This window comes from Lissotriton helveticus, chromosome 6, assembly GCF_964261635.1.
Source record: "Lissotriton helveticus chromosome 6, aLisHel1.1, whole genome shotgun sequence".
In the NCBI taxonomy this organism is placed as follows: Eukaryota; Metazoa; Chordata; class Amphibia; order Caudata; family Salamandridae; genus Lissotriton; species Lissotriton helveticus.
This window is the reverse complement of record NC_136067.1, coordinates 711,968,282-711,986,978: the sequence shown is the minus strand read 5'-3', so window position 1 is coordinate 711,986,978 and position 18,697 is coordinate 711,968,282. Positions and strand designations below refer to the sequence as shown.

General features: G+C 42.5%; 1 protein-coding gene across 1 annotated transcript; it reads right to left on the bottom strand.

Annotated features, from left to right (window-relative positions):
- Positions 1-381: 381 nt before the first annotated feature.
- Positions 382-17,798, bottom strand: LOC144762904 (trypsin-like). The gene is made up of 5 exons (XM_078648201.1): positions 17,649-17,798; positions 15,311-15,497; positions 11,921-12,180; positions 8,307-8,443; positions 382-1,341 (listed from the first exon to the last, which is right to left on the bottom strand). Exons 1-5 carry the CDS (start codon positions 17,692-17,694, stop codon positions 1,192-1,194), a joined length of 780 nt encoding a protein of 259 aa, XP_078504327.1. The 5' UTR covers positions 17,695-17,798; the 3' UTR covers positions 382-1,191.
- Between the last annotated feature and the right edge of the window lie 899 nt (positions 17,799-18,697).

The following is an 18,697-nucleotide window of genomic DNA, read 5'->3' as shown; positions in this document are numbered from 1 at the left end:
ATCCTAGTATTCACTGACCACTCATATATAACAGAGTGAAGGCATGAGCTGAGCAGAGATCTGACATCACAAGACACCAGTCAATGAAGAAGTGTGTCTCCTGGCTTTCCCTTGTTTTCTTTCCTCTTTTCCTCCGGGACCTGCCCCAGTGAGCCCTAGAGAGCTCCAAGGGCAGACTTTGTCAGAAGGATGGGGGCTTCCTGACCCAATACTCACCTGTGTTAACAGGTTGTGACACACTCTAAATATGCAGAACTCACAGTCCCCCAAGCATACGCTTGTGGTTCCTCACTTACACTACCTGCAAATCTTTCAGACACTCAGGCTGCAGCCCACCACACACAAGCATGCTCCGGGTGCATCATAAATGAATATACAGGGTTAGTTGCAGAAATATCTTTAATTGGGAAGTACAAAGGTATATATAATTTGCACACAATATGTAATTTACTGCTTAACTGTAGAGATAGGGTTACATCTTCTGTACGGTATGCATGACCAGAAATGTCAGAATATGTTTTAGTGATATCACAAATGCGCACGCCAACAGTATGTTGTGTGCATAAATGCTTTGTTTCTCTGTCACATTGGGTTTGAAGTGCAATGCCCACCACCATGATTACATGAGACAAATGGCGACATCGTGACAGCCATAAAGCACGTACCGACATCTAATTCCTGATAGTGCCCCCTGAGGTATAACATGTTGAATCATACATGGATATTATGCAGTGCTTAATTTGAGCCAGTCCTTTCCGGTGCTTGGCACCCGCACTTAATTGTCAACACCAGCACTTATTACAGTCTGACACATGGTAGCACTGTTTATGTGATTTAGAGTTGAGCAGAACAACAGTTGTTTATCAATTCAGCAAACATCCAAACAACTAAACAGTGCCTCCCAAGCCATTCTTATAGCTTTGGGGGCTTGAAATAGTTTGAATTGTCACACTGGTAGGATTGTGATGGTTAGTGTTTGCGTAGGCTCTGTCATTGGCAGCTCTGGCAGGGGCAAAGAGTGGTGCAAGCTGCAGTTGACCCCTGATGAGGGCTCTGGCACTTACGAATTTTCAAATTAAGCACTGGTATTATGGAGGGTATTGGTATTAAACGTTTGTTAATAAGTATGTACTTCCTTATGACATTTTTACATGGAACCGTCATTAATATTGCCTGTACACTTTCCATGTATTAGTTTTCAGACATGATGTGATAGATCCATGAATTATAGTTGCAGACCTTGGTGAATACAGTTGGGTGGCCTGTCTGGGCGCAATTATATGCCCAAGAGACAATTCCCTGAAGCTCGCCGTTGCACACCAGTGGTCCTCCAGAATCTCCCTGCAGTGGAATCAGAAAGATTGTGCATTAGTAAATGTAATATATTTATCTTGAACGTAAATAGGGCTGGTGGGTAGCCGATTGATGTAGAATTTTCTAAATATTTACATTTGCAGTGATTTCATGTAGAAAATGCGAGATACCTTATTTATCGGTTAGCTCATTTATTAGCTAATCAATGTAATCATTCAGACTCTTTCTAGCTTGTTACCGTCAGTTCATACCAGGTGCAGTCGAATTGTGACATCACTACTCTAATAAATTATCACTGTTGAATTGTGAGGTCAAAGCCTACAACTAGAGCCAGCAGACTCTGTCAAAGGCATGTCACGTAGAAGAATAACAACTGCTATTTAACAATAAAAAGGATGAACAGGGTTTCAGACCCCTTTCCTCTGACTTATTATTCTCTAGAAAATTAAGAACCTTTAGTGGATACGGAAACAGTTATGGCAGTATTTTAAGCAGGAATCTTTCTCCTTTGGCACACTTTCTGAACTACAGACATTGTCAGTGCCATATTAATATGCTTATATTATATTTTTAAAGAAATTATAGGTTGTATTCAAACGTGTTTATTTTCACTCTGCATATTCCTCATTTATTATCCAATGCTCCAACCATACTATTTATTTCATATGATGGGAAAGAGACCAAGTAGTGGTTTGGGAAAGGTTCATGGTGTGACCATATATACAAGGAATATAATCTAAATACACAGCTTACAATTGTAGCACAAAACCCATATTCTCCATTGTGTTGGTGTACACATAGTTTGCAGATGTTGCAGGCCCACATTAACACTCTGATCTGACAGGTCGGGATGGGACAAGTGTAGCTTCCCCCATGCATAATGGCATAAACCCATGTATCTATTAACAAGACCGTCCCCTCCTTTGCCAATTGCTCGTGTTCCTTGTTTCATCATGATCCATGTGGGCACCTGTGCGAAAAATTAGTAATTTACCTGCTGTGTGTTTTTACTAAAAGGCCTCCCATCTTGCTGGCTAATGCTTTTCGCTGATAAATCCCTGCTGCGCCAGAAATAAACTCGGAACATGCCACAAGGTGGTGGCAGAAAGTGCTTCCACCACCTCAGCAGCTATTGGGGCTGAACTCATCAATGCCATGGCACTCTTGGCAACAGCACAGACTGGCACTGTCTTACTGTGCAGAGAATTACAGTAGTACCCTGTTAGAAATTGCATTTCTGGTTGGCAGAGGTATGCACCTCGTCCAAGCAGGAACCACAATCCTAGTCATGTAAGTCAGTAAAATACTGTAAATTAACCTGTGCTCACCCTCTGGGAGCCTGGCACAGAGCAGGCAGGCTTATGTAAGAAGCAATGTGTAAAGTATTTGTGCAACACAATGCACAGTAACACAGTGAAAACACCACAAAAATACTCTACATCAGTTTACGAAAATAGAGCATGGTTTTAAAAATAAAACAAGACCAAAACAAATAAAATACAATCAGTAGAAGTCGAGATATGAATTTTAAATGAATCAATGTAAAAATAGCACTTTGAAACAAATAGTGCTCAAAGAGTTAATTGGTCACAGTGGACCGGGACAAAGTGAAGAGTCAGGCCCCCACGATGGAGCGCATTTTCAGAACTGCAATTTAAAAACCAAAATTGGTTTTCATATCTTTTACCAATTGGAAACTACACTCATAAAATGTCAAAAGGCAGTCTAATGTATTTCACTTTCAGTACATGTCAAAATTAAAAGTACATGTCCTACTTTTTAAATACATTGTACCTTGTCCATGGTCTGTCCAGGGTCTACCATAGGGGTGACCTATATGTAATTAAAAAGGACGGTTTGGGACTTGCAAGTAAATTCACTTGCCAGGTATACATGGACCCCTTGTCTGTTACGTAACAAAGGATTATTCATGGAAGGTTGCCTGTTTCTGATTGAGTGCAAAAGATGGAAGGCAAATAGGTAATCAGAAAGATGGATAGGGCTCTTGCAGCTCTCTCAAGTATCTTAAAGTACAACCTCAACCTACAGAAGTACACAGGGAAATGTTTGCTTTAAACACAACTGACCACCTCATACCAGTCATGAGAAGAAACGGTCACATAGTTAAATCCCAAGGTGGCAGAGCCAGCCTTTCTTAGTTAGGAAGGACTGGGCTAGAAATGCACCCCAGGGTTATAGAATCCTGGGTAAACTGTTGTAAATTATGGAATCCTAAATAAACTGTTGAGAGTCCCTTTGGTTAAAAAAAGTAAGGCTGTTGTAATGGAAATATAAGACCACGAAATGCCTGCTCCCAATTTGTAATTCATGTTTGCCATAGGCACCAACTGTTAGATAATCTGGTGGATCTTGGTGTGGGTATTTAACTCCTCAGAGAAAGGCTGGTTTGGAAAGATAGTGCTGTGGCCATCGTGAAAGTCTGTCTCTGCTTCACTGTATCTTGTACAAGAAAAAGTGTGCTATGTCATTACCAGGAAGTGTTATTTGAAGAAATAATTCTGATTTCACAGCCTGAAAGATTAAATTAAATAAAAGCCACAAGCAATCTTGTGCATTTTGGCAAATCCCTATAGACTTGAAGTCTTGTGTTTTGCTCAGGTTTCCAAACAGAAGGATTGTGATGTACATTTTATGTGTTGAACTGAAAAGCCAGCAAAACAGAACAATGCTTCAAGCCATCGGTTCTTAACCTGGGGTCCACCGGGGGAGGGGGATCGGTGGGAGGGGGGTGATGGTCTGCAAATGTTTAAAACATTCGATAGTATTCACAGATTAATCAAACATATAAACATAAAAAAGCAATATTGAAAATTGAACATTTTAAAACACTCTGTAAACGTGAAAGAATGTGAAACTAAAGGCTAACAATTAAGGGGTTGATTTAGAGCTTGGCAGACAGGGTAGCCGTCCCAAATGAGACACTCTCCGCCGAAATGACTATCCATCCCATTTAGAGATAGGTGAACTGTCAGCTTCCCATTGGCGGAGACCACATTGGCTCTTTTGAGGAAAAGCTACCTCCAAAGGACTTGACGTTGCAGATGCCATCAGAGGGAAGCAATCACACCACCCACTTCATTTACAGTGGGCGGCCTAATGTTTTTTTTGTGTCTGTCACCCCAGGAGACACCTGGTGGTGCGAGGCAGCAAAAAAACTTCCCCACACCCAGGGAGAAAACTCTCTAATAGTGAAATTAAACATGTTACTGCTGTGGAACTTCAGTGATGTGAGCTTTCTTCAGCAGTCTTCTCTCTTTGCAATGGGGCGCTTGCAGTGAGAACTTGTAAAGAGGATTAAGTTTAGGAAAGCCTTTCACGTTCAGCAAAATAGTGAAATTGCAGTGGAAAACAAATATAACCTTAATGTGACTTTCATGTTATTGTATTTACACCAACCAGCTCGTGTACACCTATCTTATTCAGTGGACTGGCAACAGTGCATATCGTTTTTAAACCCATATCCTTTCCATTCATGGGAGGAGTATACAAGGAGCAGCGTCCCACAGGAGTTCCTGCCTGACCACAAAGGCAAATAACTTGTGTTGAAACTCCTTCCCATGTCACACTCTATTTTTTGTAGAGGTTGTGTGTATTGAAGTCAGTGCACTGGACTCTGGTCCTTGCATTTTGGGAACTGGTTAAATTGGGCCTATTGTTCCTGGACTCATTGGTCATGATGTCACTGTTACATTCTGCCATTTATAGCTGCTTCAAGCCCGTTCTGCATTTTTGGTGTATGGTACTCCTGTCCACTTCTACCTTTGTGCAGTCCCTATCAGTCCTTGTTCTGTTGTATCTCATGTGGCTTTTGGGGTCTCCTTGGACTTGTTTCAACTCAGTTCTGTGCTTGCTCCTTGTTTGCTGAGAGAATCTGTTCCTTCTGTCGAACTTGTTTTCTTTGTTCACTAAGTGAAAATGTTGCATTTGTGGAGAATGTACCTAGGGTCACCTTTGGAACTAGATACTCTCTTCTTTGTGGCTTTGATATCTTCTACTCCAGTCTTTCTCTGTCCCTTCTATGCCACAGGCCCCTCACTTTCTTGTTCTTTCATCCTTCATTCCTGCTCTCAGAGTGCTCCTTGTAGCCCGATGTCCTGCCATCTTCTCCAGTGCTGCCTGGCCATGGTAGCCATTTTTTGAGGTGTGGGACTGTTCCATATGTGCTGCTGGTTGTGCTGGGGATGAGATCTATGTCAATATAGACTATACGATTCGATTCCTCCATGTTTTCTGTCTGAGGCTGCCTTGTGTGTTGAGTTATCTTTGCTTCAAGCTACCAGTTGTGGCCGCTTTGAATGCTGATACTGTCTTCACATGTTATTAGGGGTTTAATCCTTCCCTGTTGTTTGCCAGGTCCATCAGGTGTTTAAGTGGTGTGGCTCTCTATTGCTTTTGGGAGTTCGTTCCTACCAGCTGTAAAAGGAACAAATGATGGACGGAATGCTGAACAATGCAATTATTCACCCCCAGTTACAAAGATCTGGGTTTAATCCATCGTTCTTTTGCTCACCGCGCCACCCCAGATTGGACCCAGCCATAGGTAAATCAGTCTTGACCCTGGTCCTCATGGGAACAGTCCAGCGCAAACTGCCAAGCCAGGTCCTCCCTGGACCGGAAACAAGAATCCTGGGACCAGTTTCGAGGCATCACTGCTCATCAGCCAGGCTATATTGTATCCAGTGGCACAGAGAGCAGGGGACCCTCGTCTGGGCAGTACGGGCTGAACTGCTCCCATTGGTAGCAGGGTCAAGACTGATGTGCCTACGGCTGGATTTACACTGGAATAGCATGGTAAGCAAAGAAACGGTGGATTTTGGCCCAGATCTCTGTACTGGGATGGATGTTTGTCATTGTTCAGCATTCTGTCCATCAATTTTTCTTTTTGTTCCCGCGCTCTCCATGCCACTGGAGTCAAGCTAGCTTGGCTGATGAGGGGTGATACCCTAAAACTGGTCGCAGGATACTTGTTCCCGGTCCAGTGAGGACCTGGCCTGGCAGTTCGGGCTGGACTGTTCCCATGGGGAGCAGGGTAAAGACTGATTTGCGTACGACTGGAATGGCATGATGAGCAAAAGAACAATGGATTTGGGTCCAGATCTCTGTACTGGTGTGGATGGTAGACATTCTGTCCATCAATTGTTCTATTTGCATTTTGCCCCTCGAGTGGGATGGGTATGTCCCAACGTGGGTCCAGTGCTCTCAATGCCACTGGAGTCAAGCTAGCCTGGTCGATGAGTGGTGATACCCGGAAACCATTCAAGGATGCTTGTTTCTGCTCCAGTTAAGACCTGGACTGGCAGTTCGGACTGGACTGTTCCCATGGGGAGCAAGGTCAAGACAGATTTGCATATGATTGGGTTTAAACTGAAATGGCATGGTGAGCAAAAAAACAATGGATTTGGGCCCCAATCTCTGTACTGGGGTGGATGTTTGACATTGTTCAGTACTCGGTCCATCAATTGTTCTTTTTGCATTTCTAGCAGCTGTGGCATTTGCTCGCAATCCCTTGGGTCGCTGCTGTTAGTCCCAGAGGGTAATCAAGCTACTTTGGTCTCTTTTCGTTGACCGGTCCTTTTGGTGAAGTCCGTCACTTGGTTTGATTGGCCAGCATAATGATTGATCTGCTGAACTACTTTTGGAACTTCTGTGGCTCAGTTGCTTTATTGTCCCGGTCTTTTCTGCTTGGGTTCTATCTTGTGCTCCATCCAGAAGCTTTAGTCTTTAACCATTGCTTTACAATGGTAGGGCTGCTTGGCCTCTTCAGGGCTCTTTTGCCTTATGTGGACCTTTCGATTGTATGACGTATTTTCTTTTGCATTGGCTATTTTGAGTAGTATCTCTCTGACTGCTCAGACAGATGCTCATTCTTATCAGTCTTTTGTTGTGCAGGACACTGTGAAGGCTTGCTGAAAGAGAGTTTCCCTGCCTTTGGTTTCCACTGAGTACTTCATTGTTGGTTGGCTGCCTCTTGCGTTTTTGATCCTTGGGATTCTACTTATTTGTTCTAGTTTTCTTTGTTGTTTCTGCATTGCATCTTACATGTGTAATACGCCTCTGTTTGCTTGCTATGTCCAGATAGATAAGGACTGTGATGAGAAAGAGGGACTACTTGGCAATGCCCGGTTACCTGTGGTGTTCTTCAATACACTGGAACCTACTGTACCTCATCCCAGTCCGGCTTCCTCTCCAATTGTGACTGTGGTTGCATTGATCTGTTGATTTTGGCTTATTAACTTGCAGACTTCTTGTAGGAGTTTGACCCTCTTTGTTTTCCCATAGAGGGAGGCTTAGCTAATTTTAAAAATAAATTGAAGCATTATGGTTACACGCTGGATATCTCAGGGGTTGAGTTACCATCACAGAAGGACTACCATGAGGAAGAGTTGAAGCGAGTGTGTAGAAGATTACCAGTAAGAAATTGGGCATTATTTTTCCTTCATAACATAAGTATTTGTAAAGCGCACGTTCACCCCAGGAACAGGGCATCTTGGCGCTGAAATAACAGATGTATATTGTTACCCAACGGTACTCATTTTATCAAACTCAAATGGATAAAAGGCTGAGTGGACCCGCTGGGATTTGAACCTGTGACCATGAGGTCGAACACAGGCTCCTGTAGTGGATAAATTAGTCCACTGAGCCACCAGACCAGGGATACCGTATGGTGCTTACTGATGTTTGAAAGTGGTGGAGCATAAGTACCCATCACAAATGGTTCTCAGGAAGCGCTGTGGGATCAAATTCATATGCACAGGCTAGAAGTGATTCTTCTGCACAAGACAAATTGAGAAGACAAATTGAGAAAATGATGGATATTTTCAAATAATGTGATAAAATGGCATAGATTCTACAGCGGCGCTCATGACATATTCCAGTACAGTCGAGGTGTCCCAAGCATGTTCCAGGCACCGTGGTCTGTAACGTGGAACATGGCCTAATGTATTGTAACCACAAGCAGCCGCCCCTCTCACCTGGCAAGTGCTCCACCCGCCCTGCATGTAGCCAGAGCACATCATGTTGTTTGTGTATTCCTTAGGATAGGCCTGCTGGCACTGTGCACTGGAGATGGTCGGCTGATTCAGGCACTGAAGAGCGTTTGGAATATTAACTGGAAGAAGGAAAAGACACAACTGTTAATGAATCATTTATTTGGAGCAGGAGCATTTCTCACAGACACACTGGACAAACTGAAACAGTGGGATCTAAGGATGGAAGCTGAGAAATGGCAGCATAGGCAGATGACTATAAATGAATAATTATAACTTATTTTACATTGTGCTCCATACCTCAGTATGTTTCTAAGCAGAGGAAATAATAGACTATTTCAGAATATAACAGACCTCAAGTTTTCATCCTCCAAAGCAATAAAGGCCGAGTTGTTCCTGTTACTCATAACCTACAGGACACACCAGATTACAGCACTAAGTAATAAACTAACTGAGCCTGATTCACAAAGGTAAACTTACACTTTTGTGCAAGTTTACTGTTTTTGGTATTCACAAACTACAAGATTAATTTTACTAATAGTAATTTTATGACTGCGGAGATTTCACAGTCCGGGTGGGGAACGCCGCACATACAAAGATAGGACAGCCCTATCTTTCTATTTGTGGAATCTGCACCACAAGTGCGGATTTTCCACACTGGTAAACAACTATTAGTTAAACTAAACAAGTAGTTTGTGAATATAAAAAAAAAAATTATCATACACAAAAGTTTAGGTTTACCTATGTGAACCAGGAAGGCTAAGCCATACATACAGCATTTTTATGAGTTGGATCACATATTTAGACTATATACATTATTAAACATTGCAATTTTAAGTATTGTACTACTGAATATTGACCCCAAATATCGTGGTACAAGAATATCCAGGTCACAATATTTAAGATCAAAACATCGAGTGGTAAGTGCATATAGAGACGTATAGATTTCATATTCTTAGCTCTACATCTACAAACCTTGAAGATATATGTACTGCGTAGGTATATATAGATGGAGTTAGTTAAAGAAAATCTAGATTACTTACTTGACCATATTGTTTCTTGATATTTTGTCCGATCGGTATTCTGGGGTCGATACTCGGGGTGCACACCAATTTTAGGGGAGTCAACAGGTTCATAGAAGGGGCCGGGCTCAGCAGTGGGGCTGCTGGTAGAAGTAGGACCTGAGGGCAGACTTGGGTTAAAAGAGAGGGTTGGGATGAACTTTTCTGGGGAGGGAGGGAGGTCCACTGGAGGACCCAAGAATCTGGAAGGACCAGATCTTCCCTGAGGCTCTGCATGGCCTGGGGGGACACACGTGACTGAAGGTATAGAATCACAGTGAGACGTATTTGGAGAAGTTCAGAGAGTGTTAGAGACGATTGGAAGAGTATGTTCAACCCACTGCCTGTGAATAATATAAATACTTCTAAACATGGGCGGGTTCTAGATTGCTCACACGAGTAGTCTCGTTTGTAAAATTGTGGTCTTGAGATGTGTTTATAATAGTTTATGTTTTTTTAGTGGGGCAATGCACGAAATAGAAATGTAATGTCTTCCTAAACAACACATTTTTCTCCTTAGATACATCACGGCCGTCTCCTGCCAATATCATCATCCCTGAAAAATTGTAAATCCAGTGATTCCTAGAAACGGCATAATTGTGTTTATTTTTTAATGACATGTTTATTTTATTTTTTTGATGACTGTGAATCTGTACAAGCATTAGGTTGATTGTATTTGCTATAACAGTTAATAAGTGGAACAGTGAAGTCGCATGAACAGTGAGCATGGCAATTGCTGCCAGAGAAGTGTCATTGACAGTTTATCCCCCATCCTTTTCCCTCATCTTGCTGCTTTATCCACAGAGCTTATGTGAAGATAATACACCAGGGGCCAGATGTAGGTAATCCCAGATTACCGATTCTTAAATACCGAATCATACCGATTCGGTATTTAAGAACTGGCAATCGGGATGTAGGTAATATTACCGATTTAATTACCGAATCGGTATGATTCGGTAGTTACCGAATTGGTATTTACCGATTCGGTAATTGCCATTCATTCCTATGGGCAATGTCAATTACCGAATCGGTAAATACCGATTCGGTAATTGGGGGAAACATTGAAGGGTGGCAGGGTGTCACTTTGACACCCTGTTGCACCCCTCAATTGTGCATGGGTGCACATGTTGCAGACATACATGCCCTTAGGGCATGTATGTTGTCTGCAACATGGCACTGTTTAAAAAGCAAAAGAAATGCTTTTTAAAGGGTTTTCATTATTTACCACCAACTTCTAGTTGGTGGTAAATTAAGAATTCTTAAACCCCTGTAGCACTGATTACAGTGCTACCTACATGTCAAAATACAGGTTCGGTAATTATACCGATTCGGTATTTTACTGATTCGGTAAAATTACTGAATCTGTATTTTAACATGCCCTTACATCCCAAACTCCAAATACCGGTCAGTAACGGCCGAAATCGTCCGTTACTGACCGGTATTTGCCTTCCTACATCTGTCCCTTAGACTGCTTTAGAAACACAATGAATAGTTTTATATGAGGATTTCAGACATGTGGGGCAGACAGCTTTTTGTGAGACGGATCAGCTTGGTGGGACAATAAGGGTTGGATCCTCTTGGGATATCAGAGTCTAAAGGAACGCCCAGATGGTTGCCATGCTCACGAATCAAGGTCAGACAAGCAAAAGATGGCCGATATTTATGTGACGGAACAAAGGAGAAATTACCAGTATATTTTGTAGCTTGTTAGATACATTGGTCATATCTTGTGAAGGTACTCGCACAAAACAAAAACCGTTTACTTGGCAAAGTAGATGCCTGTTCTTTGCTTCAGCTTGGAATGGAATACAAATTTCAAATTTCCTCAAAAAGCCAAATGCTCTCCACTGAAGGCTGTTGGGACCCTCAGATCATAGGTCGAAATGCCAGAACGGGCAGCCCAACCTTCCATGCTTTTCAGAGTGGTAAATAGAGTACCTTTGAATTGGGTACTAGTAATACCAGCTATTTGCAGCAAATCTATGTCTTTATCCCACAGTCTTTTTCCCCGCAGGGAATCACAATGCGGTCGTTACAACGACCGAGTTGTGATTTCGCATACCATTACTCCGCAAGTCGGAACAACGACTTGAGGGGGGGGGTGCTGGATGTTGGAATAGTATAATGTACTATTCCAACTCCAGTCTGTGCGGACACTAGGGAAGGTGTTGGATTTTAAATCCCCTCCCCCCCCCCGCAGGTCGTTGTTCCGACTTGCCGGAGTAATGTTATGCGGAATCACAACGAGGCCGTTGTAATGACCGCGTTGTGATTCCATGCAGGGAAAAAGTATTTGCAGCACCTAGACATTATAGATGTGTGGCATGAAGCAATATATGAAAAACAGGTAAATATTAAGATTTGATCCCTTTAAATCTTAACTTCTGTACTTACATTTTATACTGAAGAACATACTCAAACAAATGGGCAGTAATGTGCACAGACACAAGCACAATGGCTAAAATAATATAGAAATACAAAACAGGCATCATGCAGCTCTTTACATAGACATGAACATATATATTTGCTCCATTTTACCTCCATTAGTGACCGTATTTCCCCATCCGGATACAGTGCACCAGGTGCCGGCGGGCACACAGCTGGATGGAAGTGGAATCGGATGTACGTACTGGTTGTACTGTGCCGCCTGGGCTAGCTTGATCAGCATAATGTCGTTATCAAAAACTTTAGGGTTGTAATTCGGGTGCGGGATTTGCTTAGCAGCGTTAATAAATTGTTCAGTGCCTTCATTCGCATTTATGATATGTTCACCAAGACGGGCAACCATTGTACCAGGTCTATCAAAGAAAAAACATTGGTAAAAATAAAAGAGAGAAATGCATAGAGTGAGCGAGAGAAAAAAGATGTAGGGAGTGATAGAGGCATAGGGAGGGAGAGGGAGCATAGTGGAAATACATTGTGGAGCTGAAGAAATATTGAGGATAGTAGAGTGCGGCAACTTTTAGGAGGCAGAGACGTTCACTGGGCGAGGACAAGACTCATGGTAGAAACAGAAGGTAATAAGTTAAATATCAGGGTCAGAGATAGACATATAGAAGAAAAGTTGTGTAAAGAGGTAGAGATTGATGTAATGCATGCATACGGAGTTGCAAGAAAAGTAGGGAGTAATGTAGTGTGTATGGAGTCAAAAGAGAAGGAGAAAATAGAGAAGAGCATGTAGAGTTTTAGGATGGCAGTCTTTGAGATTTTTTGTATGCCACCGTGTAATGTAGATAATATTTCAGAAACGCATCATTGCCCAAGACCCATTGACATTTTTCCTGATTTTTCCACATACTTGTGGTATCAGTGAGAGTAAACACCTGTTTCCTGTAGAAGCTGGATTCCAAGTTTTTCTGTTTTACCACACCTAGATTTGCAGCAAAATCCAAACATCGGTGCAACTCATGCCCTCTAAAGCTTTTAATATACAGATCAACCCCACGTGAAGGTTATACCAACTCTGTCTACAGTGGAAACCATCCTCATAATTTAAGACTGATAATGGTCAAGAGCGGAACCCTAAAATCTATGATCTGGCTGATGTTCACGGCGCTTGAGAGGTAGGTTCCCCGTTTGCGGTCTCTGTTTGTTATAATGTCTACCATCTTCATGACCACTTGGCTTTGATAACAATTCTACTCAACAGAAAATAGTCTGATAAATGTTGTTTTCAGAGTAGAGTCGGTGTTCTTTGTGCCCAGCAGTTATGGCTTTACTTAAAGTTCAGAGTCCCAGAGCGAGGGGGTTTATTATTGTGCATAGGATGGATGAGCGACTGGATGCATAAATGTAGAGACAACTGAGTATATATATGAATGGTTGATTGCATCAATGGGTGAATGGTACGTGAATACAAGGACAGAAGGCTGGATGAATAGATGACTGTAAGGATGGATGAGTCAATAAGGCAATTGGTGAGTGCATATATTGGTCTCCACTCCTGCTGCTGCTGCTCCTTCACCCACTAACTCACCTATTCATATATCCATTTAATGAGGCATCAATTTTTAATAAGTGAATTTCTCCTGTCCATGCTCACTCATTTCTAGCATGAATCATTGGCAAAGAATGCACTCATAAGTGGACTCATACAACTTGAAACATGAGTCACTACTGTTCCCTTAGATTGCATTTCTAGCACTATTTCCCTTCCCTGTGCCCTGCTAAATACATAATTAAACTGACCAGGAGAGCATCTGCAATAGAGACAGATTAGCACCACATGATCAAAGAAAAGGTACTAAACATTGGCCTATGCTCAAAATATGTGACCCAAACAACTGTGCCCAACCAAATATAACAACCGATCTCACGATTAGCATATGCATAACATAAAAACCTATTCATCACATGCTAAGGAAAGAAACACTAATCAACAGAGCATGCTCAGAGAACACCTTATGTACTTGACATGAGCAGGCCTTCAATATTTGCAGGTAATTTTACGTTCTTTTGAGGGCAAGCTCTTCCATGAGGCGCCCTTTTCTGATCAGAGTCTGCGTCCAATTCATGCCCATTCATTCCTGGCATGAATCAGTGGCAACAGAAGCACTCCAGAGATGGACTCATAAAACATGTGCCAGTGATCACTACAGGTTCATGTAATACACCTATAGAGCATATGTAATAGAAACAGCTCCTTACGACATGATCAGAGTATTAATGCTAATCACAAGCCTGTGCTCAAACTCGAGCAAGGTCAAAATAGAAGCACACCACGAGGTAGAGAACTCACGGCAGAAGAAAAGGTGACTACATGCTCACAGCTCACACACTAATCATGAGTTCATACTCAGAGAAAGCTCTCAAGCACTCGATATAAGCAGCTCCTGGGCATTTGCTGCTAATGAGTCAAGGGGGGCTCCCATGGGTGGTACAGGGGCATACCCAAGCAACCACCCATGGAATTTGATGCAAAGACTTATCTTTTAAAAAAGGCAGACAGGACTTTGCACCACAAATGTACAACTCCTCGAGGCTGGGATACCGTTTGAGAAAGATTTTCTTTTCCCAAAAAACCTTATAACTTTACACGTGTGATGTACTGTACGGCACACATGTGAAGGTAAAATGGTTTTAAACTATGCCTAATCATGATATTTTCTACTGGAAGGGTATCCTTTCTGTACAAAACCTATGCTAAACATCATGCAGACATCACGCTAGTTGAAAGCCTGTAAGTCTGAAGCATGCTCTGGGGTGTTCCACTAAGGCTGGACCAAATAGAAGTCATATACATTCTGTTAGCACGGCAGAGACATGTAAAACATCTTTGTAGCATCATCCAGAAGGCTGAATCGGTGCAAGAGAGCAGAAGTGTTGAAATCCAGTTTTGTCTACATAACTATTTTAAAGATGCCCTATAATCATTGCTGATTTGCTTTAGGTGGTTTTCTTGAATACCTACATTCAGTTTGTGGTATGTTATGTCTGCGGCCTCATTATCCTAAAGAGCTATCCTTTCCCCTCTCCCACAAAAAGCATTTTGTTTCATGACCTTTGCCCATTCGGAAAGCTTACTGCCGACTCAATTCCAATGCATCTGACTGAAAAACATCTGTGCTTAGAGGCTTTCATCAAGACCCTGCATTAACATGTTCATCTTCACAAATGTTTGAAGATATAGGTGTGTCTCACAGACAAGCATTGCTCTCTAAAACAAGGTAAATTCTGGGAAAATCCAGAAGTATAATCATAAAAAGATTACTCTAATAACCGATCAGTGCTACTGGTTCTGGTACTGGTTCTTTTTACCTTTCTCAGACCAACCAAGAGCTGTTATAAATGCTCTCTGTCAGGGAGGCACAAGAAAATGTCTGAGGGAAAAAATGTGTGAGATAGTGTGATTCTTGCAATCTTTGTAGAGCACATTAAAACATATATATTTCAATGACATTTAGCATGAACCGAGTTAAAGACACTCACATGCCCTGACAATGTGCAGCTGATACGATCCACCATTGATTGATCAAGGATCCTCCACAAAAGTGATCTCCTTTGTCTGTCTTGTATGTCAGAAGTACCTGCCAGGGGATGCTCCCATAGGCACAGGCGTATCCATTGATAATATCATTGATATTTTCGACCTTTTGGACCTTTGTTGGGTAGGCAGCTGTAAGACAGAAGTCAAGAGAAATTTCAAAGGACATGGGGAAGCAGTTTTCAAGGTGCTTAATTCTTTTTCTACACTTAAATTCAGATTAGATCAGTGCTATATAAGTTAGTACTAGATATGGTGGATATTTTGCAGGCCTTGTGGGTTTCAATTGAGGGGAACATGATAAACAAAGTTGCTCCTTTTTTTAATCCGTTCTGTGGCATTTTAAAACAAATGGTTGATGTGTTCAGCTCTTGCGACACCCTATAAGCTACCATGTATAACTTCCTTCAGAGCCACGGTCGGCAATAGGTGGAAACCGAGCTCCCCTAACACGATTAAGGGCTGTGGGACCTGCCTAAGGACAATGACTACATGAAAAGTGATCCTGACATTAACACTGGGAATACTATGAATGATTGTGTCACGGAAGAGTGCAAGCACCCTGTCTCACTGGGATTCAATGTATTCATACAATAAATGTTGCCGATGCAATATCAGAACGGAACCACTCGTCCTTCTCAAACATCTTTAGAAAATAATTTTAAATAATGAGCACAGACATCTCTGGAGTGTATCCTGATGGCTTCCTCTGGCATGTGGAGCAAATTTCCTGGGGGATGAGGATCTTTCTCCCAAAAAGTTAGGGCCCTATTACGATGCGTCAGACCGACACCGCAGCGGGAATGGATTTGCGTGACTATTAGTCATGGTTCCACCCACAGTATTAGGATGCGACCGCCCTATGGGCCAGGAAATATAAATTTTTCTATTGCAGCTTGTGCCGGAAAAGGGCCACAGCATAAGCTGCAATAGAGAAAAGGATGTTTTCAAACATTCCTGCACAATTGTGGCAGGCCACATGTGGTGCCTGCCACATGGTGCAGGGATGTTTAGGGGGCACCGTAAGTGCCCCCAGATCCCATGGCAAGGGGCCAAGGTGAAAGGGGGCCCAGCTAGAAGCCCCCACACTCACTTTTCACCTGCCTTTTTATGGCGAGCAGACCGCCATGAAAGGACAGGCAGAAAGCAACATCGTAATCCCGATGGCGGAGCTGGGGTGGCTCCGCTGTTATTTTGGGATTACAATTCCACCCGCCACCCAACGGGCTCAAGGAGCCCGTCGGAAGAGGAGTAGAATACTCCCATGGGTTAATCTCCGACTGCCAGTATCATAAAACGGCAGTCAGACAGAAACCTATGATGTCGGGCAGAAAGCCTCCAACGAGCTTTCGTATGGCTTTCCGCTGACATCGTAATAAAGGACTTAGTTGTGGTGGCTGAGGAAAAGCTGTTTCTTTAAATGTAAACCCTTTAAAATACATTTTGTGGGCTTCACTCACATGGTATTGATTATTCATGTTGCTCTTCTTTATTTAATAATGTTGTAACAGGCTGTATGTAGGCCTCACAGCTGTCATCCTGAAGCCCCTTCAGAGGGCCAGGATGTTTTTGCTCTTCTCCATACCCACATACAGAGGGACCCACACAAGTAACAACACCTTTGCCCCTGCAGTAGAAACCCTCTCAAGTTCAAGGCTCGGGCCTAAATCCTGTGTTGGCTTTCAGGGCAAAGGTCTCTGTTGACCTACTTTTCTCATAGAAAACCCTCACCAAATCCACTGACTGTCCATGATTACCTATCAATTCATAACCCACAAAGGATTGACACGAAGCATGCTACCTACCTGGGCACACATTAGGCATCTTGGGTCAAACCTGCTCAGATCCCTGTGTTCTGATGCGGCATTGAGTTTCGCTGCTTATTCACACTCACAGACCCTCACCTCGCCAATTCTGATGCTGTTCAAATCCATATAAATAAAGACATTTTGCTATTCTGGTAAAATCCTAAAAGCCGCTTGTTGTTCACACAGTGCCTGCTAGCCATGACACCCCTCCGAGTCACACCTGCCCAAGTAGAAAAGGGACCCACCAGGATTCATTTAGATGCTCAATATTAGCGCATTTACGACTGTGTAGGAAGATGATAGGTACATTTTCTAGAAGCTGCAGAGTGTAAACATAAATCTGAGTAAAAAGCTCTAAATAAGACCCTGGATTCTTACAGCTCTCAGCTATTGATGTCCTGGTTTTCATGCTAGTGGTATGTTCCTAAGCCTTCTTATAAATGGCGCATCGCATGGACAGTCTTCACCAGCTTACCTGCATGATGCCAGGCTGCCAAGACCAGCAGGAGAAAGAGCTTCATCTTGACGCTACTGGAGTCAGCGAAGTTGTACAACTACTACAACTGGAAGAAAACCTTTATATACGTTTCCTTATCAGATCCTGTGCGTCAGAGGTGCTTAGAATGTGTACAGTGCAGGTTATTTATGCCATATCTTTGTCACCTGCCCATTGAAAATATGACCTGGCAAAGTGAATTCCCACCAATATATACCTCGGGTGATAATGGTCCCATTAATAATAGACATCAATGGAGCACAATCACTTAATGGATCTATAAATTATTTACTTTTCAGTGCATACATTGACAGTAAATAATATCATCTGGGGGTGACATTGGCAGCAGGCTATCACGAGCCGGTGCATTAAAAAGTCAAGGGGTTCTCACTTGGTGATAAGATTGAAAGATTACACAAGGAGACCATTTTGCGAAAACTAAGTGCTTTGTGTTTGTTTAAAGGGTGAATTTGTGGTTAACTTTCGAGAAACATAAAATGTGCGCCAATCTATATTTTAAGTTTGCAAGTTGCCCAATCTCAAAAGCAGGGGGTGAAGCATGTATCTCATATTACAAGGGTATTAGTAAAAAAAAAAAAAGAAGATTGTACCATACAGAGGGATTTTTATGACCTAAATGATACCATCATTATGAATCGACTCTCATCCAATCTCCTTTAAATGCCTGTGTCGCCTATATGCATTAGGTGGAGCTGGAGCCGCCCTTCAATCAATCAATCAATCAGACATTTGTAAAGCGCGCTACTCACCTGTGAGGGTCTCAAGGCTTCCCACCAATGAGAGTGAGTTGGAGTCAGACCTTGACCTGCGTGAATTGATAATTAAATCGAACGTCCAGGGATTGCTGGGGCACAGCTCTTGTCCTCAGACATTGCAGTGGTCACTACATGTGTGCTGGTGACCGTTATACTTTTCATGGGTGGCAATGGTGGGAAACCTTGGCTACTCCCTCAGATACCCCTGGAAATAGTGAATAGTGAATAGCAGTGAAAAGATGATACAAGGGT

Coding starts and splice junctions, on each gene's coding strand:
- LOC144762904 (XM_078648201.1), bottom strand. CDS start 17,694: ATGAAGCTCTTTCTCCTGCTGGTCTTGGCAGCCTGGCATCATGCAG. Junction 12,181..15,310: donor GCTGCACATTGTCAGGGCAT/GTGAGTGTCTTT, acceptor TTTCTTTGATAG/ACCTGGTACAATGGTTGCCC. Junction 8,444..11,920: donor AAATACGGTCACTAATGGAG/GTAAAATGGAGC, acceptor TCCTTCTTCCAG/TTAATATTCCAAACGCTCTT.